Consider the following 24,204-nt stretch of genomic DNA (forward strand, 5'->3'; position numbering starts at 1 on the left):
TGAGCTTCCTCCGACCCGAATCAAAATTCCAGCACCTCAATCGTGTCATTTGGCATCTATAGTTGACTGACTAATTGGTTGCAGGTCAGAAATTCGGCCAAAACTGTAAAATTTCGGCCCTGGAAGTTTCAGCTTCAAAAACTGAAAATGGGACAGAGTATGGGACAGTATGATTTTCCAATTTTTTTCGAGATTTTGACTTCCAGTACCCCAATTTGGTTTCATACCATCATCAATTAACTGACTAATTGGTTTGTGGGCAAAAATTTCATCCAATCTGTCAAATGTGCATTCAGAAATTTTCACATCTGAAAATGGGACAGAGTTTTGAAAATACAACTTTTCGTTTTCTTAAGATTTCTGCTGTGAGCTTCCTCCGACCCGAATCAAACTTCCAGCAACTCAATCGTGTCATTTGGCATCTATAGTTGACTGACTAATTGGTTGCAGGTCAGAAATTCGGCCAAAACTGTAAAATTTCGGCCCTGGAAGTTTCAGCTTCAAAAACTGAAAATGGGACAGAGTATGGGACAGTATGATTTTCCAATTTTTTTCGAGATTTTGACTTCCAGTACCCCAATTTGGTTTCATATCATCATCAAATAACTGACTTATTGGTTTGTGGGCAAAAATTTCATCCAATCTGTCAAATGTGCATTCAGAAATTTTCACATCTGAAAATGGGACAGAGTTTTGAAAATACAACTTTTCGTTTTCTTAAGATTTCTGCTGTGAGCTTCCTCCGACCCGAATCAAACTTCCAGCACCTCAATCGTGTCATTTGGCATCTATAGTTGACTGACTAATTGGTTGCGGGTCAGAAATTCGGCCAAAACTGTAAAATTTCGGCCCTGGAAGTTTCAGCTTCAAAAACTGAAAATGGGACAGAGTATGGGACAGTATGATTTTCCAATTTTTTTCGAGATTTTGACTTCCAGTACCCCAATTTGGTTTCATACCATCATCAATTAACTGACTAATTGGTTTGTGGGCAAAAATTTCATCCAATCTGTCAAATGTGCGTTCAGAAATTTTCACATCTGAAAATGGGACAGAGTTTTGAAAATACAACTTTTCGTTTTCTTACGATTTCTGCTGTGAGCTTCCTCAGACCCGAATCAAACTTCCAGCACCTCAATCGTGTCATTTGGCATCTATAGTGGACTGACTAATTGGTTGCGGGTCAGAAATTCGGCCAAAACTGTAAAATTTCGGCCCTGGAAGTTTCAGCTTCAAAAACTGAAAATGGGACAGAGTATGGGACAGTATGATTTTCCAATTTTTTTCGAGATTTTGACTTCCAGTACCCCAATTTGGTTTCATACCATCATCAATTAACTGACTAATTGGTTTGTGGGCAAAAATTTCATCCAATCTGTCAAATGTGCATTCAGAAATTTTCACATCTGAAAATGGGACAGAGTTTTGAAAATACAACTTTTCGTTTTCTTAAGATTTCTGCTGTGAGCTTCCTCCGACCCGAATCAAACTTCCAGCACCTCAATCGTGTCATTTGGCATCTATAGTTGACTGACTAATTGGTTGCGGGTCAGAAATTCGGCCAAAACTGTAAAATTTCGGCCCTGGAAGTTTCAGCTTCAAAAACTGAAAATGGGACAGAGTATGGGACAGTATGATTTTCCAATTTTTTTCGAGATTTTGACTTCCAGTACCCCAATTTGGTTTCATATCTTCATCAAATAACTGACTTATTGGTTTGTGGGCAAAAATTTCATCCAATCTGTCAAATGTGCGTTCAGAAATTTTCACATCTGAAAATGGGACAGAGTTTTTAAAATACACCTTTTTGTTTTGTTACGATTTCTGCTGTGAGCTTCCTCAGACCCGAATCAAACTTCCAGCTGCACCTCGGTCGTGACATTTGGCATCTATAGTGGACTGACTAATTGGTTGCGGGTCAGAAATTCGGCCAAGACTGTAAAATTTCGGCCCTGGAAGTTTCAGCTTCAAAAACTGAAAATTGGACAGAGTATGGGACAGTATGATTTACAATTTTTTTCGAGATTTTGACTTCCAGTACCCCAATTTGGTTTCATACCATCATCAATTAGCTGACTAATTGGTTTGTGGGCAAAAATTTCATCCAATCTGTCAAATGTGCGTTCAGGAATTTTCACATCTGAAAATGGGACAGAGTTTTGAAAATACAACTTTTCGTTTTCTTAAGATTTCTGCTGTGAGCTTCCTCCGTCCCGAATCAAAATTCCAGCACCTCAATCGTGTCATTTGGCATCTATAGTTGACTAACTAATTGGTTGCGGTTCATAAATTAGGCCAAAACTGTAAAATTTCGGCCCTGGAAGTTTCACCTTTAAAAAGTGAAAATGGGACAGAGTTTGGGACAGTGTGATTTTCCAATTTTTTCTGAGATTTTTTTAAAGATTTCTGCTGTGAGCTTCCTCCGACCCGAATCAAACTTCCAGCACCTCAATCGTGTTATTTGTTATCTATAGTTGACTGACTAATTGGTTGCGGGTCAGAAATTCGGCCAAAACTGTAAAATTTCGGCCCTGGAAGTTTCAGCTTCAAAAACTGAAAATGGGACAGACTATGGGACACTTGGCAACTTAACTATGGAGATTGGAGAGAGATATTGCTATATCATATCTAATTGTATTTCATTGTACCCTTAAATAAAGATAACAATAACATAACAACACCCTTTCCGCCCTCCGCGAACCTGGTATCGTGTGTGCTATGTGTGTCACGTGAGACGCCCAAAACGATTGGTTTTACGATTAACAATAGTTGTAATGTTTTAGCTGATTTATGGACTATCATCCCGTAACTCTACGGATGATCTTGAAGTTGTCGGCACATGTTGCAATATTGTTTGTTTTATGGATCGTTTCAATGTTATGATAGTACACACTCAAACCAGAAGAAGCTTCCAAATAATAACGAAGATGATCTCATGATATTAACAAACTATAATAGAAGTTAGTTAACCTTTTAAACATTCTACGTTATACAATGAGGAATTACAGCTCAATATTTAGATATTTTCAATGTTATGATAGTACACACTCAATCCAGAAGAAGCTTCCAAATAGTAACGAAGAACGATCTCATGATATTATTATATTAACAAACTGTAAATTTAGAAGTAAGTTAACATTGAGACATTACAGCAATATTCAGCAAGCTTTGGTCAGATCTGTTACTCTATTCATTTTCGTTTACTTTTCTGCTCGATATTGTTATGTATTTCACTTGCAGCGTAATTCTTTTTTTTAAATGACAAACGGTGAGAATGACGTCCTGGTTGATAAAGACGACCAGCAACAAACAACTTGGACAAGGAATGATAAGATGTTGTTGATATGTTGTCTTCTATGCGACTTTGCAGATGGAACAGAGATGGATTTGCCTGGTTGGTGTAACTTTCAAAGTAGTATCTACTTCTGTCCCGATTTATTTTTGAAGTGAAAATGTTTAATTTCTTTCCGCACATTGCATTTTACAAGATAGCCTTCCTTGTATTGAAAACCTCACTCCTAATCTGTAAAACACACGAAGAAGCCTGAAAACCATATTTCCTCACGTATCAGGAATGTTAACTCAACAAGTTTCATGTGACATTGGACTGTCTCATTGGAAAGAAGGATTATTGGATTACATTCTGTTCTTCTCCTTAGCAGTTTCAGTTATGATTGCAGGACCATTGGCAAAAGGGTAGGGTCAAAGTATTTTTCTAGATGATTTTAACTGTAACCTTCAAGCTGCAGTGAAACATTTGCTAGTAATAATACAGAAATTCGAAAAATAGATTTAATGATATTGTGTCTCAGGTTTGGAAAACGGAAGACGGTTTTAATCTCGCTATATCTGAGTGTATGCAGTTTAGTTATCCTTGGCATAGTTGCAAACTTTACAGCTCTTCTTCTTGCTCGAGCCCTCCTTGGCTTTTGTTGTGGACTCAGATACAACAGTCTTTATGTTTGGGCCGCTGACATAGCTTACAATAAAGAGATTCTAGACAGGATTTTATTGATAACACAAATATTCTTCATTGTCGGGTCAATGTGGTCATCAGTGTTGGGGTTCCTACTACTTGATTGGATTGGATGGAGGAAGTTTCTACTTTTCTCGACATTGCCCGTACTCATTCTTCCGATCATCATGGTTCACTTCTGTGTAAAAGATACAAAAGGCCCACAAATAGAAGGGTCAGAAGAAGCAGAACAGCCAGAAACAGTGACTGAACAGCCAGAAACAGTGACTGTTTCAAACTTCGCAGCTAGAACCACAAAAATGGGGCTGCTCATCGCTTGTATTGCTTTTAATGGCTGGTTGACCACCCTCCTCGTTCCAGCGTTGATCCAGCTGCTTAAGATCAATGAAGCAGGACCAAACATTCATTGCTCAGTTACCATGACTCAAGGGCCGGAACTCTTGTTACTGGCACTTGTTAACTTCGCAGGTATGCCCGCTTTATTCCTTATGCACTGGATAAAAGACAAGATTGGATTTCGTAAACTGCAGGGCTTTGTTTCCCTAGTATACGTAGCAAACTTTGTACTGATGCTCACACAACAAAACCTTGCGGTAGCGATTTTAACTAACTTCATAACGAAGTTTTTGAACGGGATAATTGGTTTGGGCTACACCTATGTCCTCTACGACGTGAATTACTTCGGAACGTCAAACTTTGAAGTAGGAACTAGCATCGCAACCACAATTGGCTTGATTGGTGGAATGGCTGGGTCGGCCATGGTCTCATTTGCCTCCACATCATCTGTTATAATCACTGCTTTGGTGGTCAGTGTGGTTCAGGTGATGGTTGTTGTTTCTATGACAGAGGTTCAGTAACAATATCAAGGTGAATAGGTGAGCAGGTTTAATTAGACACGGACACAAGGTTAGATAAAAAAGTGCTCAACAAATTAGGCCAGGTTTCAAAATAAGGAAGTGATCTGGAGGTCCTTTCCGAAACTTTCTTTAGTTAGAGCTGAGGAATAATCTGAAACTGTTTATTTTAGATTCCGTATCAACCCTGACAGCTTAGAATTCTAGACTTACACTTACACTTTACAGTTATGAGTTATATCACTACAAACTTTCGACCTAATATGACCGTTAGACACTCTCACTGCAAAGAGACGCAAACATTGTCCACTTTTAGCAGAACATCCCAGATTTCCTGCATGAAAGCGAAGTTGATAAGAAAAGACGGAGACTAAAAACACAAAGGACTGGAGAATAACAATCAGAGAGTCTTCTTCTCAACCTATCTGGGGACCATCCCGGTTCAATCCCTTTGTCATATTTTCAAGCAATTCTAGTTTATCCATATTCCATAAATGTATAATACTTACATAAATACATCTGAGTAACAAGATTTGAACTTTATTTAATTGTTTCAACCATGTAATAATATGTTGAACTAAATTAGCGTAATTCCTTCAATTTATGTGATTAATTTCTCATTCATGATACAAGTTTGATTGTGTGTTGTTTTACTGAGAAGCATGAGAATCATGATCACACTGTGCATCATTAAACGACGGTCGTTGCCTTTGCGAATTGAAAATACTGTAAAGATGTAATTTATAGTTTGCTTAACTTTCAAATATTGATGATTTACCGTAATATCTAGAGGCTGGAACAAGTTTGTCATGTTGGCGGGGACTAGCTCATGAACTATGTTGTTGAGTGCCATAATTTCGTTAATTTTCTCCGCCAAGTGACCCTTGAAAATATCATATACTAGTAGAGTTTTCTGTGCCTCTGGCAGACCTAGGAGAACCTTTCCTTCGTTAACTTACGGCACAATAAAGTTCTCATAGTTGTCATATTCTGAACAAAAAGTTCGAAGTGGAAAAATGTTTGAAAAAAATTCAACGGACTTTAACTTAGACGGACCTTAAATGAACGGACTTTATTTGAACGGACATTAAGATGAACGTTAGGGCGTCCAGCGTTCAATTAATGTCCGTCCAAATAAGGTCCGATAAGGTATTTCTAGAATTAAGACTATACATTCATGTTATTTTCTTACCTTTCTTTTGACGTATCACCAAGATATCATTGGACCTCGTTAGTCGTTAGACATCTATAAGGATCCAGTTAGTGACGAGCTATGAAGTAATCATTCGACCTCATTAATACTGATCCTGCCAGTTACGAGCTATGAAGTTATTATTCGACCTCGTTAATGCTGATTCTGTCAGCGAAAAGTTGTGAAGAAATTAATGAAGGCCTTGTTGATATCCTCGTTCAACAAATATAATCATCTGGTAACCAAATCCCTTATGGCCTGCTTCCGACGATATGAAGATCCGAAAACCAAGTCTACCCATATCGGAACTTACTGACTTCATTAGAGCTTTAGAGAATAATCGAGAAATCGTTATTTAGTTCCGGGATCTGACAAAAGTTCCATGTCGAATCAAAAGAAACAACTAACACCCACCAGTAACATTGCAAACGTATACGAGTTACAAATAGTAAGCCACGACCGCTCCTGGAAGTACCTGTCTCTCCGTCCTAAACCGATGGGATTGCACTAGAGGTGGTGCATTGGTAACAGAGCTTCAAGACTCCAGAAATCTGTTGCCTATATCTATGATTATTGATTAATATGAATATACACTTTGGGAGTCCCTCTCCACTCTCCAGCAGCAGGAGTTGGAGACTGGAGAGGTATGGACGCGTCGAGAAAGCCGCCGTTCAGGCAGGCTTACAGTCGAAACCAACCAATAAAAAGAAGAAGAACTCTGGATGTAATATAAGGTATAATGTAATGTTACAGTTAATTCTGAAGTTACAGTTAACTCTAAAGTAAGTTACAAGATAGTCTTAACTTTACATGTGGGTTGGAAGGTAATGTTAACTCACGATGTAAGGTATAATGTAACGTTAACTCTAGATGTAAGGTACAAGATAATTTTAACTTTAAATGTAAGGTATAATGTAACGTCAACTCTAGATGTAAGGTATAATGTAACGTTAACTCTAAGTAAAAGGTATAATGTAACGTTAACTCTAGATGAAAGGTATAATGTTACGTTAACTCTAGATGAAAGGTATAATGTAACGTTAACTTTAGATGAAAGGTATAACTATAATGTAATGTTAACTCTATATGACGTAAGGTATAATGTAACGTTAACTCTAGATGTAAGGTATAATGTAACGTTAACTCTAAGTAAAAGGTATAATGTAACGTTAACTCTAGATGAAAGGTATAATGTTACGTTAACTCTAGATGAAAGGTATAATGTAACGTTAACTCTAAATGTAAGGCACAAGTTAATGGTAACTCAAATTGTAGGATACAAGGTAATATTAACTAAATATACTAGGTAAAAGGTAAGGTTAACTCTAAATGTAAGATACAAGGTAATATTAACTAAATATGCTAGGTAAAAGGTATGGTTAACTCTAATTGTAAGATACAAGGTTATATTAACTAAATATGCTAGTTAAGAGGTAAGGTTAACTCTAATTTTAAGATACAAAGTAATGTTAACTACATATGCTAGGTAAAAGGTAAAATTAACTTTAAATTTGAGGCAGAAGGTAATGAGTAGTGTACAACGGAAGGGGACCATTCTCATAACTGGAGGGTCAACCTATCCGTAAGTAGCCCTAACACAATCCTAAAATACCGTTAGGTCATCCTAAAACCGCTATGAAGACTTGTAATACCGATATAAAAGTCCCGATACAATCCTTGGTAGTCCTTTTCGATATTGGTTGAAATCCGTATTCGTTAATCTTAAGCAAATATGGATAAATTTCTTTCGTCTTCTGAACTTGAGATCTTTCCTTCATAAGCCCGATTATTAGCTGAGAATTAGTGGCGTCGTTGTTTACAATAACTGATTTAATTAGAAAATTCAATTAATTATTATATATATAAATCAAGCGTTACATTTCAGCCATGCAAAATTACAATGACATATTTTGATATACTAATTGATAAATGGTACTGCAATATAAGTTGCTTAATGTTTGGCCGGATGACAACTAACTAAAAGAGAAAAGTAAACTTGATTACATAATAATTAATTCGGCTGAACCAACACATAGCAAGAGCCACATTAACGTTGGGGCGTTCCATATAAGGCCTGATCGAGTAGCTCCAGTTCGGAGAGCAAGCTCTGGTGTCGTCAGGCTCATAATCACGTGACCTCAGACCCAATCAATTGGGTTCTGGCCTGTTCAACCACCTGTCACCCGATCTTGAGGTGACGTACGACACCTCGTTAACCCAATCGATGTCTGGAAGGCTGCAAATTTTCACATGCCAAACTCACAACGGTTTTTCGGAGTTGTGCGAGATGACGATACATAGAGGCCGCAAAATTATGAGGACTACCAGATCCTGGTGGAACCTGAGCGATCCATGATATCACGACAGGCCCTAGCTCCGGTGCTTCCAGATACGACGAAACTGGTAAATTAGGCATATGGAGCAGTGTTAATAGTAAAGCTTACAAATATGTTGATATTGAAGAGTGTGGATTTGTCTCCGTACCGGTAGTAACTGCTATTGTGAGAGGACCTTTCTCTACACGACACTGCTCTCCGATCCGACTGTGGACTGTTCACGAGACAAGTTTGTATTTTATGACAGTGGAGAACGAAACACCCAGTAACATGGTCTTTTCCCAATGTGATGTGTACTGGATTGCAACAGGGTACACTTGTTGAAAAGACACGCGGGATTATGTTTTGTGGAATGATTAATTGAAAAAAATAGAATTGGATTTATAGATTTTAAAGCAGCTTTACAGTGTTTTATTGATTGTTCCGTGTACTAAACCATTTTAACGAAACAGAAATAACCACCTGTCTAAGAACTGAGAGGTTGATTGCCATGGAAACCAGCCATCATCCCACTTCTGAAGGTATCAGTTTTTGAGATATTGAAACTGAGCTGTTAGAGCGACTTGTTTCTGAATTATCACAGCTGTTGAATTCCTACAATAAAGTAAACCCATTAATTAGCTCACAAGAAATGTTACGACTGAAAAATACAACAGGTGCTTCAAAAAGTATTTGTTTAGACTATGTAAGAAATCGCATCACTAAAATATGTTAACAAAATCTCCAGACATCTGCTGTGCCTCACAACAGCTTACTTGTAAAAGAACCAACTTCGACTTTAAACGGTTTAACACTTCTCTTGGTCGTCTTGAAAAAACATCTGCCAACTTTTATCATTTTAGCAAGTCTAAGTTGATGTTGAATTATCAAACCGTCTGTCGGCTTCCTCTTTTTATAACCGCACGACCTATAAAAACTCCACTCTCTTACATAAACATTAGAAGTTGTCCAACTTTTTCAAAAGATTTCAAAGTTGCTTGTACACGTTTCAACCGCCAAAAATGAAGTTCTCTGCTGTCTTATGATGATGATAGTTAGCCACACTCTCTCGAGTGAACTGAAGATATTGAGTCTTCCAGAGGATCAAACTGGTCCCGCATCCTGTGCCCTGACCTGCTCCGGTGTTTCCAGATACAACGAGACTGGTACATACAGATGGCAGAGTTATGAAGCCGACAGAAGTAAAGCGTACAAACCTGCTGACACTACAGGGTGTGGATTTGTTTCTGTCCCGGTAGTAACCACCACAGTGAGAGGTGCTACCCCATACTGCCCACCCATCCGTATATGGTACGTTCACAAAACAAATTTGGGTGTAATCACGGTGGAGGACGCAACAGTTGGCAAAATGGGATTTTACCAATGTGATGTGTACTGGATTGCGACAGGGTACACTTGTTGAAAAGACACGCGGGATTATATTTTGTGGAATGATTAATTTCAAAAAATAGAATTGGATTTATAGTTTTCAAACCAGCATTACAGTGTTTTATTGTTTGTTCCGTGTACTAAATCATTTTTACAAAACATAAATAAACTGCTAACCTCCTGTCTAAGAACTGAAAAGTTGGTTGCCATGGAAACCAAACCATCACCCCACTTCTGGAAATATCAGCTTTGGAGATATTGAAACTGAGCTGTTAGACTTAATATTATACGTTTATTAAAATAGTAAGCAGCAACTTGTTTCTGAATTAACACATCTGTCAGAATCTGAATAGCTAGTGATTTCGAATGAGATCCTGATAATGCAATTGATGTGCCATTTCAGTTTGGCGGCTACTATAATATTGTATATGTCCGCTGTATAGATTATTTTTGATTTTCATAATCCGGGTAAGTCGTGAAGTAGGAATGGTAGCCTTTTATCGTTACAACCAGCACTTGGCAAATATAGAACTTTCTTCATCATTTGCAGTTTCTCCCATTAAAGTTGAAAAAAAAACATTGCAATATACGCAACTCACACAAGTCTAAAGTTGCAGATATTGTAATAAATATCATGCGCCATAATTTCATGCACATCACACATATACAGATTAAAGTTAATATTTGTTTAAACATTTCTATAACAAGTCTACAACGTTACTTCTGCGGAAGATTCCATTTTATTATCAGCACCTAAATCAGGAGCCTCCATTGTTGGGATCTTATCAGGATAGGCTAACCAACACAAGAAATAAAAGCCACAGCTGAGTAACCTCAGTGCAACCTGCACAACACACAGCCACCTGATCATAGTCTCCAGATCGTACACCCAGCAGTTCCCAACTGTCCCATCTTTATATTTCCGCCAAATGTTACAGTGCTGATCTATTATCAAGCCATATAGCAGGGGAGCTGGCAGTGTGCCAAGAGCTTTGCGTGCAAATTGCCGTAAACCTTGAGCGACCGTTCTATCACTCTCTGCGACCACTCGTTGGTAAATAACATTGTTAGCGATAAATCCTGCGAACTTAATCACAGTATGTGTAGTGGTGATGACAAGAGATATCCACATTCTCCCTTCACATGAGCCTCCACATTCGCCAGGAACAACAATCCACCTGCTACACACGAGCAATTCGTGTACTGTTGCACGCTGCTCATATTCCCTTGAAAATCATGACAACCACTGAAGCAGGGAGAAAAGTAGGTGGTTTGGGTTGAGGTGTCGCAGACCGGATCATATAGTTCTGTGGTACAGGTGCAGTCTGAGTTACATTCTTCGGAGACGGGGGGTTTTGTTTCAGTGGTCGGACAATGTAGTAACACTCCCAATATGAATGGTATAGATACTAGAGAAAGTATGAGGTAGATAAAAAGTAACTTCTTTGGATGCCAATCTTTCTTTCTTACCAACAAACCTCCTAAGATGACACCTAACACAAAACCTCCGCCGTGAAAAAACCCCAGTATTTTTCCCACTTCTGTCTGTTTTAACCGAAATATCTTCTCATAGATCTTTGGCCCAAAGCTGTTTATTCCAGACTGTAGGTAAAATAGTACGTCTCCTATTATCAGAAAATCGAGAGCTCGGTTGCGTAGAAGTCTCTTAAAGGTAGGAATCATCCTCCTTGTAACTTGGAGAAGAGATTGGTTCAGCTCGCTGTTCTTCTCACTTATTGTTGTGATTCCTTTTTCGATCTTTTCTTTCAAAACCGCTTTCGCAGCTGGCATCTGTTGAGGATACAACAAAACAAGGAAACTTAGGAAGAAGGCAGCTACAGAAGGAATGAAAAAACCTAGCCACCAAGCTCCCACAAACTCCTTACTGTCTTGCGTCATTCCCTCCGGCATGGATAAGGTGACGTACCATCCCAAAAATACTGATCCTATCACCATTGCGAATGGGTAGCCGATGAACGAAAACACAGTGAGAGACGCCAGGGCAACTGGCAAACTTTTTCTGGGAGTAAATTTCATCTAGATAGGTGACACCAGCTGTGAGAGGAGGGGTAGCACCTAGCCCTTGAAGAAGATAACCAAAAAAGAAGAGCTGAAAGTATTTGTGGTTCCTCATCGCGTAACCATATTCTGACTCCTGATCGTTTTCCGCCGAATCTGGATCTTCTCCACAAATACTCATCATTTTCATTCTATCTGGACTGTCAGTATCGATAAAAGTGAGGTTCTTTGGCTGAGGATACTCAACTAGGAGAGTCGTTGAAGTCGGAAACATAAACGCAATAACCACCACAATCATTCCCAGTCCTATCCATCTGATCTTCTTGGCACCACAATAATTAGTCATTATCACAGCAGCAACCATGCCAGATATGTCGTTAGCTATCAAAATCAGTCCGGTCTGTTTAGAGTTCAGATTGAAGACGGTCTCCAGAGTTGGGATTATCAGGACCAGGATACCATAAGGGATCATGAGGAAGAAGTTGCTTAAGGAGAATAGAGCTGTGAACATTGCTGGGGTGTTGAATCTCTCAAGAAACCTGGGTCGCCAGCCAAAATACCCCATTTGAGATATCCTTCGATCCTCTTCATTGATCTTCTCTGATTCATCGCCATCAACCTTATTGTACTCCCCTTTCTTCATGGTTACTGTACTTATTTGGCTATATGATGGTAATTAATTTTTTAATCGTCAGGTTTTTAGCAGTTTCTCAATAAAAAGAAATACAAGATTTAGTTATCCTTTTTGTACAAACGGTACTGCCTAATTATGTTCAACAATGTAGACGATGACAAAATTGAACGAAAACACTTTTCAACGGAAAATGGTTGAAAGGTTTTGCTCCATCCGGAACTGTAAAAAAATTTATTCAACTTGGAAGCTTCGAGTTCGAGATGAATTCAATTAAACTCTCTGATCTCAAAGAAGTAAGACATCAAACAAATGCAATCTAAATCCCTGGAGGCTGGAATTAGAGGAGTTGGACCACCATGCGAAATGCAAATGATGCTCAGTTGTTTGCATAATATGCATATTATCATTCAAGTATCAAATCTGACAATATCGTGTAATATTCACGTATTCAAAAACGAACGAGCATCACAAATTTTGAACAATGATGATATCATAAAACTGAAAAATGTTCGCTAGGTATAAATATTTGTTGCTCTATATGATTGTTAAAAATGGAGAACTCAAAATAAGCAAGACCCGACCAAATCCCAACCGCAAAATAACTAGGACCAGAATTGAGAATACTTCTACAGAATTGAGAATACTTCTACAGAATTGAGAATACTTCTACAAAGTTAAACATAATATTATCTACTCTCTGACATCGGTCGTTTAACAACTGCAAGCCTGAACTGCAAGGTATTTCAATATACGTTAGTACAAAATACGGTGGCTCATGGGTTCGTGAAGTTTATCTACAGTTTAAAACAGTGAAAACTTTCATGATTGCCTTTAATTAACATGTCTAAACATTTACTGCGTTGCGTTTATATCGGTAGAACATGTCAATTTATCGATTAATTAATTTAGGGCCTACTGTAAATGAGCTTGGTAACAGATCTAAAAATCATTTACTCCGCTATGATATAATACCTATGTCCTATATACCCGCGGTATGGGCCGAAATGTGCAGCAAACATTAGTTTTAAACTAATTACAACACTACAAATCTATTACATTTATTGAGTATTATGTAACGTGATGGAAATATTTCAAGCGGGTAATATCCTGTCCAAACCTGCAGGATACATAACATGAAGACTTTGTTGTAACTTGTATGAAAAGCATTAATATACTCATTTATAGTGCTCAACGATCATAGAAACTAAAGCTAAGAACAGACTGGGACGATTTGAAGTTAGTCAGAAATTTCTTTCGAACTTTAAAACGACACACACTCACACACACACAGTCCGAATTCATTTACAGGTTATATTACAGCAAAGAATAGAGAAAGAAAATATTTGGCCTATTATCAAAAATGTAGGTATCCCAACTCCATTATTATTGAATTATGCGAACAATTTTCTTATCCTCGAAAAAACCTCACGACAATAATGACAGTTTCTGCTTTTATGGACTTTCCGAAAGTGATATCTTTTGCGGAAACCTAACGCCAATTATCTGTGTCATGTTCATGACATGCATATTGCATACATTCTAACACTATAATACCATGGTAACCATTCTGTTACAGTATACCCTAAACTCCAAAATCGTGCTATTACTTTAAATAACTGCAGTTACTAATATGCAGATCTATTCTAAAAGTGATATCTGTGATCACTGTAATTGAACTGTTCGACGGCTCTTCATTCAAGGTATACACTATACTGTCAAAGAACTAAAAAATTGCTAGGAAATGGAGAATTGGAAATTATAAATATGCTATTTATTCCTCATCCAGTTATCGTGGAGAGTCATGTAAAAGTGATACAGAATAATCTGCATTTTCTCTGCATTCCGTAGAAATAGTCAGAACAACTCCATTGAAATCTTAATACACATTTATAGTTTGTATACTATAAATGTGTTGGTACTAAGATTTTAATGGAGTCATTATGACTGTTTTTAAAGACTATAAATTGAGTGTTTGTATACTGTATAGACTATAGTGTATACTGTACACATACACTATAGTCTATCGACATTTCATTTGTAAATTATACGTACACTTCATCTGAAGCATAACACTCTACTATACAATTTAATACTACAAGCACAACAAAGAATCAAGAAACGTCTCCACCTGCACTGAAGACTACATACTGGCCACTGCACATACTTAGAACAAGGAACTCAAGGTGTCATCAAGGATATCTTGGATAGGGTACGACAGCTGAGAAGCTGCATTATATTTGCACTTTTATGAATTTCATAGATAGGAATTTATTTTGCAATTATAGAACTACTCAAGTAGTAGGAGAACAACATTTATAATCGCTCTTTTAGTGTGTATAAATGGGCAAAGCTTTAATTTTATTTATAGCCATAACTACGAAGCTGGCATCGGCACAAAGCAAAATCGAAGCCGGAAGCTACACAACTTTAAGTTTTAACTCTAAGCAGTGAGAACTTATTAAATTCTTCGAGCCAAAATATCATTGCACGAAATTAAATTAGTAAATTCAGGTATCAGACGAATATATCTTTTACTGTCTCGTATTACTATGATTATGAACATGTAATTTTGTTCTCAGACTCATATGGTTGATTTTGGCTAAAAACACCATCCGGAAACTGAGTGCCACACTTTTAAAACAAATCTGATAAGAGCATAAAAGTTCACAACGGTGAACGGAGACAATATTCTAGTTTAAACAAGACTTTAATTCTTAACATTGTGAAATCAGAAGAGTAACGAATCAACCAAAAATGCATCTATAAGGTCAGACATTTCTATTGGTTACTTAAATGGATTAGACTAATATAAATGATGAAATAAATTGGTGAAAACGATTTTGTAAATATAAATCAAATATCATGGGGCTGACATAATTTGGAAAATGAAAGGTTGAACTATGATCTCTACGAATAATACCAATACCATCAATAATACTAATAACTGGTTCTTATAAGAACCTACCAAATTATCGCAGTCAGAGAAGTCTTAAAACTCTATAATTATATGTCCCTTTGTGAAACTATAATTTCACAGCCAAATGGTCGCGAGTGCACTATGAGTATGCAGCTGTTACATAATTAGCGAGTGTATAATCACACATCAACATCATCTGCTGTGCCAAACTGGACAGCAGCCATAATAATAACTCTATACAATCTACATGAAGTTACTAATGCTGGCAATATGACAGAAGGAAAGTCATATAATATAACGTCCTAATTGTAATCTTGACTTTTTCATGTGGAAAACATGGCGGCATGTTATAAAGACTTTATTTTAGTCATTATGATTAAGTTACTGTAAAGTGTAAACTGCCGATAACTCAGATATTGGTTATGACACACATAACGATGCAGGCGGCGTTTGATCCGATTGTGGATATATAATCGGAGGGAGCTGCAGGAGGATTTATATTTTATGACACACACATTCTTCCTATCGTCCAATTTCCAAGTAGAACTTACAATTAATAACATATAGTTTGAGTAGTTGAAGTTGAACGATTATAAATTATCAAATTCGAATTGTAAGTCAATTCCAGTTAAAAAATACTTAATTCGGCCATAAAATATATGCTAGACATATTACATAATTAAAAAGATAGCAAACGTTTTTATTTCAACAAAATATTTCTTCAGTTTAACAATGTCAGGATAAACAGTTTAATTTTATTCGCACAGTTCCGTTTTGTCCACGGACACATCCAGTGACTGGTAATAGTAAAACAGCTCCGGGGACCTGGAGATAAGATCTGTTATTGATCTTTAGAACAATTGTTTTTGAGTTTGAAAGTTGAAAGTCGGGAAATTTAAATGTTTTATTCCGCTGGCATAATGTTTTGAGAAATTTCAAGAATAATTGATTGACAAAAACTTACATTCCCTCGAGATGATGAGTAGAATGTAAAGGAGTGGTAAACTATCAGTGTAGAGGATATGAGGGATTCCAGATAACAACATTCATACCAGCAGCAGGTCACCGAGATAAAATATTCAAGGAAGTTGGACAGCTCGCCAGTTTAGTAGCTGAAACCCGTCCCACTACCCCCATCCCATCGAATTATAATAAATTATATCACAAATTTGTATTATCATTGAATTAAAGTAAGGCTGTGTCATAGAAGTAGTCCATAGTCCATAACATACCATCCTAGAACCTACAAGGCTGGGGTTGTGAGTGAAGGAGAAGTGATGTGATAATGTGAGTGGGTAGGGAGTTTATCACAGAAACTAATTCAATTAAACCTAAGTAATATCCTAGCCTACACCACATTTAGAAGTAAACTGCCTGCTACCGGGGACCAAATACTCACTGGGATCACTAGTCTACACCACTTTTAGCAGTAAACTGCCTGTTACCGCGAACCAAATACTCACTGGGCTCCACAGTTGTGTTTTTAATCTCGGTGGCTGAACACTGAGACTTGCTCATGCACATGGCAGTGCAGCTCTTGGACAGGGTGGTCATGTCAAAGGTTATAGCTGTGGAGTATCCGCAGGTCTCAGCCGCACCAACCCCCTCCGCTACAGAGTAAGAATCACACCCGGCATCTAGTTCCAACCAGTTGAGAGTCCCTGTTTTAGCTGTGTTGGTAGAGGAGCAGGTCACTATCTTGTTCTTTCCTGTCACTTCACTGAAACAATCGGCATATATTAGCGATATTAACAATGTAACCGTACATTCGGGCGGAATAAAAATATAAAACAAATCAGAGATGGTTTGATCACAGAACTTCACATTACTGGGCCGCGCTCAGCCTGTCATTCCGCCGAATCTCTATTTGATTATGAACATAAATATAATAGCCTGATGTCCCCAGGTAAAACTTCACACTGACCCAGCTGTCCAGGCAACATCAGGCACTGAAAACTGCTCCGTCACGTAGTCTGCCTTATCCCCCTGATCTCCTAACGTCTCCACCAGAACTGTCTGGTAGATGTAGCTCCACAGGTCATCCGACCGCTGGTTCCTTCTTTGGACCTGGTAGTACTGGCATTTTGCAGCTACACTGTTCTCTACTAGCTTCGGCAGACCGAATACTTCTGTCTAGAGGAAATTATGGTTGGGAGTATTCTTAGATCTGTTCTTGGCCCATTTTAGTCAAAGAATTAATGATTACCTTACTCGGGAATATTATGACTGGGATAAAGTGGTGGGTTTTGGAAAATTCCGCCATATTTTTCCCGGTCATTAATTTTCCCAGTCATAAATTAACCCGCTTATATAATATTCCCGAGTAAGGTACGTGAAGTATGGCATTAGAAAATAGAGAATTGAGGACCACCTGACAATGGGAGCTGGTTTTTTTGAATTCGTTGTAACTATTTTAAGTTTGGTGTATGACATACATTCAGAGTTGAAAAATACGTATTTAACGTATTTTATAAAATATCAAAAAAACGTTAAATACGGCGTATTTTATTTTCGCTGAATAAAATTCGTTAAAATACGTTACAAGTGATTTTGTAGCATTAAGAGCTCCAATGAAATAATAAGTACTATTTCTAATTATACAAGTTAAAAGTTTGATTAAAAATCGCGTAGCTCTGTAGTTTATCACCTCGCGTATGATTTAAGGGAACTGTGCACGTGCTACCCATTTGCTTGATCTTTTCGTCGAAGATTTCGAGAAAATTCCATTCTTCTCTAACTTATTCAAAAAGTGCACGAGTATCGTGCAATTCGTGAATAACCACGATTTTGTCCTGGGCCTCTTTAAGTCCCATTCTGAACTCATGTTGCTAAAGCCCGGTGAAACTCGCTTCGCTACTAACTTTATCATGACTGATAGGGTCGTAGCTGTAAAAGAACCCCTCGAAGACTTACTTGGAAACAGGATACTGAAACAGTGGATAGGAGGAAACGGGAAGAAACACGCATCTACTTATGCAGAGGTTAAAAAGAATATTGACTCTACTAGATTCTGGGACGATTTAGAATAGCTCAATAATATTCTTGAGCCTCTCATCGAGGTGCTGCGTTTAACCGATGGAAAGAGGACCTGCGCCATAATGGGAGAACTGTACTATTTGCTATTTCAGTTGCAAGAGAAGTTTAGTTCAACTCTTAGACCAAGCCACAAACAAGATGTGATGAGCTTCTTCTCGAATGCATGGTCTGAGTTGCACATACCCCTGCACAGTGCGGGGTTCGTTTTGAACCCAAAGTTTCAACTGTACGAACAGACGTCAAACGAAGATGTCATGGGTGACTTCCTGAACATGTGCACAGTATGGGGTTTTCAGGAAATGGAGATTCTACGGCAGCTAGCACGCTATAGAAGGAGAGACGGTCTTTTTGGCCGGCAATCTGCCATTGACGGAGCTACAAAGCTAGATCCTTGTACGTGGTGGGATTCGTTCGGTGCAGCAACGCCAGAGCTTCAAATAATGGCGAAGAAAATTCTGAGCCTCGTCTGTAGTGCTTCTGCCTGTGAAACTAACTGGTCCTCTTGGGAATATATTGTTGATAAACGCAGAAATAGACTAGCAACGGATAAGGCCATAAAGCTAGTAGGCATTAATGCCAACCTTCGACTTATCCAAAACATGGAGAAATGTGATTTCAATGATGATTACGATTCATCTGAGTAATTGTGTTCTTAATTGTGTATTTATTGAAACTTTTTTACGGACGATATTCTACACAAATATGAATATTTTTCTGCGTTCAATTCCAAAAGTAAATTCCAATCCCGTTCAAGGGAACAAAATAAATGAAATTGAACCGTAATGACGATGTGTCTGAAAAAATTGCGAACGAAAGACATAACTTATTAAGTTTTTGAATGCAATTACGAAAAAAATAGGCAAACGTATTTTAACGTATTTTTGACGTATTTTATTTCTAAGCAAAAAAACGTTAAATACGGCGTATTTTAAAAATTATCTCACGTATTTTTCAACTCTGCATACATTATACATGATCAGAACAAAATATGAACCTCATCAATCTTGTATCCACTCTGAGGACTGTTTTTGAAGATGCAAGATGAGAGAAGTGGATAGTCAGCCAGAGGCTCGTTCTTAGAACTCTTCCATTTTTGGAAGAAATTGTTGGAAAGAGGGAGTGTCAGAGCTTTATCGTTGTAAGCACACGTGTTTCCATCTGAAAGGAAGGTTTTAAATTTTATAACATCAAAACTTGCATTTGTGTTGTTCATTTCTAAATGTCTTTTAGTTTCACATCGAGTATGTAGCATTCGTAAATAAAATGAACACTAAGTTTATAAGTGACATCTGTACCTGACGGAGGGGTCATCCCTGATACCACATTTATTCCTTGATAAAAGTCTTGTTTAGTGGTTTTATCCGCGCTGTCTGTCTTACCAACAAACGTCATGTCAGCCAAAAACTTAGATTGGTCCTGTAGATTTGTATCACTATAAGATCACACATTTTGGATCCAAAGAAATTTATCTCGACATTGCAGAAAATAACAAAAACTATGATGTTGATAGAAATGTTAATGTATAGGTATTAAGTAAGATACATTTTGATATTGCGCTCAACTTACAAATCCATAGGAATAGCCTAGTAGAGTCAAAGTATTCCCATTTGGACCGCTTTGTTTGATACCAAGTAGTGCCAATGTATCGTTTGTTAATTCCACTGTTCTGGTCCTGTTGATATAACATTAATGTAAATCGTAAAATTGAAAATTAGTTAGATAGCGGAAAATTATTTCATTAATCGCATATCCATTCTCCATCAGAAGTAATCGTGATAATCATTATCACTGCATAGTCCCGACTGTGAATCTAGCTTACTTGTCTTCAGTTACCCAATATTGACAGGCAGGGTATTTCAGGTAGTCTTCAACTGTGTAGCTCTTAGTTTCTTCTTTGGTTTCTTCTGTTTCACCTTCTCGGCGCTCTGAGAATTAGTGAGCGATCAATTTACTTATAGGTATAGGTATCAGTGTATTAAGAAAAAGATGAATTATTTTATTAATTTAATGTAGGAATTATTGAACCATCGTTTTGGGATCAAATGAAAGTGGGATAATCAAACTAAAAAACCTTTAGTCGAATTAGAAGAGACGTTCTTTGCTACATCTACGCATGAAGTGTTGAGTTTTTTAAGACCCAGCTCACTTCCTTCAATGGTCCATTTGTAGGCGACCCTGTCATCACCCCTACAATACAGACTATCTTATTAATCAAATCACTCTCGTCAAAATTAAACAAATACCACCTACTTATGAGCTTTTATAAATATCTCCGGGATTTCGACGCGGGATCATATTATCACTCAGCCCGGCCCGCTGTTAGATAAACATCTCAAGGTGATATCATCCCGCCCCGGAAATTTGTATAAACCCGGCCCGCTTTTTAGTCGTAACTGATGTTTATCATTCAATTCTCCGACTTACAATAATCAATGATACTGCTGATTAGAACTCGATAATAGTAGAACAGTTAGACGCGCGATCACGTGGGCGCGTCACGTGCGTACCACGTGCCACCAATAGCATACGCCGAGTCTATACCACGTGACACGAAAGCGCACCACGTGATATGAAACATCGTAACCGTCCACTTCTTTTACACGCAAATTCCTGGGAACGTTGCCAAAGCAGCTAATTCTTGGAATTTCTCCAACGCGTGGCGTGAGTAGTTGGCGACTAGCCAGCTACCCTTGTCCGTGCCCTAAAAATAGTATTGTTTTGCTTGCTCTCCTTCCAGCTCTTGTTCCTGCTAACGTTCAAGCTATTGCTCCACTATGACAGATCGGTTTGACATTCAGATTGATGAACTGCTTTCCAATCGTGTTCCGGACAGTACAGTTAGAGTCAACAACTGGGCTCTAAACTCTCTTCTAAAGTATAAATCCCTTGTCGAAATCGCCGGAGATAATTATAATCCATAAACACTTCACGCTCAGGGCTAAATAAATGTAATCCCTCAGCTGGCGCTTCGGGATTACATATTAACACAAAACTCGTGCGCTGCGCGCACTCGTATGTGTTTATCAGATCATCCCGCTAGCGCGGGATGATCTGTTATATAAACCCTTTGCGTGGCGGGTTTATGTTATTATAAAAGTTCCGAGCATTGTCGAATAAACTTTAAGGGGATGGCTACCCCAATTATTGCCTCAATGTCGGTAGAGTGAAGAAAATACTTAACTTCAGAGTTTAACATTTAACCACAAAATATTCGTATTAATGCATTTGAGGCGTGCATCGCATCAAAATATCAAAAGATTTATGTAACTAAAGTTGAAGCAAAACACGAACATGACATTGCCGATAGCTCCTCCAACTGCAACGGATGTTAAGGTGAGCGGCTCACCCCAACCTTTAAATTGACCGTTATTAAACCTCCTTATCATCACCTCATGTACGTCTTTTGTACTCTCGCTCACCACACCAACTGTAAATGTAATTTGTAAATAAGTAATTTGTAAGTGATCCCTTTGTTTGATCTCCAACGTCCAAATGTTTGAAAATTTGGCTTGTGATGAATCAGACGATCAGTGGTTGGGTGTTTTATTCGGCCTAGACTACATTCTACAACTACAAGCGAGAAAGGCCTTCTCAAATGGTGGTGATATTGGTAATAACGTCTGTACGGTTTAAACTTTAAAGATAACTCACGTTTTACGTTGAACCAGGTGACAGTTATATTCTTGTGGAAAGCTGTCATATTCTTAGGTTGTCCAGTTCTTTTATCTGCCAGTAGTATCTGCCTTTTAGAAAATCCATCATTACGTTCTTTTTTAGTTTCTTCTTCGGTTTCTTCTTTGGTTTCTTCTTTGGTTTCTTCTTTGGTTTCTTCTTTGGTTTCTTCTTTGGTTTCTTCTTTGGTTTCTGATTTCTGTTTTTCAGAGAGCCAAGCAGCCTGGTCTACATAGTGAAGCATACATTTGTACTCAGCTACATCTTCGTCAGACTTGTAGCCATGGATTATGAGAGAACCCTTCTTGTAATCTGCAATTCACCTCATTAGGAATCTTAATTCGGTTAGTTACTTGAGCCTGCCTGGGATAATTTCAATTTTCCGCCAACATCCAGAGGTTGCACGGTTCAAGACTTAACAAATCACTAATCTCAAATCAACTGTCAACGAAAGCTCAAAATATTGATAAAAATCATGTTTCATGATTCATGGTGTGACAAGTCAAGTTATTTTGCAAACCTCCGACATCAAAGTCAAGAGGGAACTTTCTAACAGAGGGCACTACTGGAGAGTCACCTTTGTACCACATAATATCTGGTTCCGGATACCAGCCAGACGGCACCTGGGGTCAGATCGATTTGATTAAAACTATTTCCACATTCACTTCCAATTTTACTTTTAATTTTACTCCTTCTTTCACCATTGATTCTGCCTGTTTACTTACATTACATGGCAGCTCGGTGATGTACGATTTCTCTGACATTGACATATCAGTGGCTTTATCCGGAGGAGTGATACTTGAGGCGTCTTGTGCTGTAACATTACGACAAGTGTTAAGAATAATCACAAGTTAGATTAATCTTTAATATCAGCAAGTTTAAGACATGCTTGAAAAGTAGGAGGGGCACAAGATCACGACTTGCTGATGTAATTCCCAAATGTGTTTAATAGCTGAACGTTGCTCCGATATCTTCTATCAGTTATCACGCTTTGAAACTGATCAGAACGAGAAAGGACGTACGTCGCAACAATTCGAATAAGTTCGATATCACTCACAGATCTTCTTGACGATGATAGTGTTGCTCCTTAAAACATGGTCATCTCCGTTCATATCGTTTACAGTAGCTTCGCAATAATACCCCACGTCCGCTGATACTGTCGCTACTACTAGAGTCCCATTAGTCTTATCTTTTTCTTCTCTCGTCACTGACGACCAGAACGCTATGTCCTGAAGATTAATCATGATAACCAAGTTATACGTATATGGGAGACATGAGAATTACGGTTAAAACGAGTTTCATTTGGTTAAATAACAACAAATGAACAAACCTTAGTGCCAGAATTAAAGTTGAAGTTGGAAGGCTTTTTGTTTATCAACCCTTCCACGTCACATTGAAGGGAAATGCCGCCCGATATGACTTCACAGGCCAGCCCTTTCGTTTGAGGGATACTGTAAGACGAGTCGGAGTCCACACACTTTAGATTTACTCCTGAGGGAATAAAATATTTTCACGCATTTTTCTCAAATTAATTTGCAGGGTTTTTTGAAGCGATGAGTGGCAGTGACTCTATTAAGAAATGTAGTAAAGAAAGAATGAAGGAACTAACGAATATTATTGCAGCGACCACAGGTCTAATTAAGAAATGTAGTAAAGAAAGAAGGAAGGAACTAACGAATATTATTGCAGCGACCACAGGTTGCATGCGATGTTCCCAACAGTGCCAGCACTGAAACAACTCCGAGAATAACTGTCATCTTTCTGATTCCGAGATCAGTAAACAATTAAGCTTTTAGTTCTTCTAGTTCTTAAAACTGCAAACTTTTCCAAAACTGCAAATATATTGTGGTCTAGTTAATAAGTGTGGAGGTGTAGCGGTGTAAGCAGAGCATTTGGAAGAAAATCGCGTGGGCAGCTTTAAAGTCAGACTGTATTGATCTGCAATCATACTTTGCAAATAGGTAAATTGTAAAAATAATGCATAACTGTTACAAATTTACTGTAGACCACGGAGCATATCATAAACTTAAAGCCCATCCCTCTTCATGTTGCTGAAACTTGCGGAACATTGCAAAGTCGATGAATGGAGCAATTATACTCATAAAGATGGCCGTTTATGAATCTAAATTAACACTTTAAAAGTATACTATTACCATGATTAACGGACATCTCGAATCGCTTATGTTTTACATTTTGATTT

General features: G+C 37.9%; 4 protein-coding genes across 4 annotated transcripts; 1 reads left to right on the forward strand and 3 right to left on the reverse strand.

Moving 5' to 3' along the window:
- The first annotated feature begins 3,145 nt into the window (after positions 1-3,145).
- Positions 3,146-5,466, forward strand: LOC134817519 (facilitated trehalose transporter Tret1-like). Its single transcript, XM_063826661.1, has 3 exons — positions 3,146-3,394; positions 3,573-3,696; positions 3,813-5,466. Exons 1-3 carry the CDS (start codon positions 3,259-3,261, stop codon positions 4,831-4,833), a joined length of 1,281 nt encoding a protein of 426 aa, XP_063682731.1. The 5' UTR covers positions 3,146-3,258; the 3' UTR covers positions 4,834-5,466.
- A 4,613-nt stretch (positions 5,467-10,079) lies between these two features.
- Positions 10,080-11,579, reverse strand: LOC134816554 (solute carrier organic anion transporter family member 4A1-like). Its single transcript, XM_063825447.1, is given in 2 exon segments — positions 10,080-10,842; positions 10,845-11,579. Coding segments are annotated over 2 exon segments (1,080 nt in total). The 5' UTR covers positions 11,518-11,579; the 3' UTR covers positions 10,080-10,435.
- LOC134816555 (solute carrier organic anion transporter family member 4A1-like) lies at positions 11,538-12,741 on the reverse strand. Its single transcript, XM_063825449.1, has one exon. It carries the CDS (start codon positions 12,386-12,388, stop codon positions 11,609-11,611), a length of 780 nt encoding a protein of 259 aa, XP_063681519.1. The 5' UTR covers positions 12,389-12,741; the 3' UTR covers positions 11,538-11,608.
- Positions 12,742-15,866: 3,125 nt separating this feature from the next.
- LOC134817076 (uncharacterized) lies at positions 15,867-23,860 on the reverse strand. Its single transcript, XM_063826182.1, has 16 exons — positions 23,680-23,860; positions 23,335-23,495; positions 23,062-23,233; positions 22,730-22,818; positions 22,525-22,627; positions 21,984-22,316; positions 21,624-21,759; positions 20,404-20,519; positions 20,152-20,257; positions 19,899-20,004; positions 19,628-19,748; positions 19,327-19,490; positions 17,221-17,429; positions 16,732-17,016; positions 16,261-16,673; positions 15,867-16,121 (listed from the first exon to the last, which is right to left on the reverse strand). The coding sequence occupies exons 1-15, from the start codon at positions 23,759-23,761 to the stop codon at positions 16,640-16,642; spliced, it is 2,217 nt and encodes a 738-aa protein (XP_063682252.1). The 5' UTR covers positions 23,762-23,860; the 3' UTR covers positions 15,867-16,121; positions 16,261-16,639.
- Positions 23,861-24,204: the final 344 nt, after the last annotated feature.

Source organism: Bolinopsis microptera, chromosome 6 (assembly GCF_026151205.1).
Source record: "Bolinopsis microptera isolate Bmic1 chromosome 6, MBARI_Bmic_1.0, whole genome shotgun sequence".
Classification (NCBI taxonomy): domain Eukaryota; kingdom Metazoa; phylum Ctenophora; class Tentaculata; order Lobata; family Bolinopsidae; genus Bolinopsis; species Bolinopsis microptera.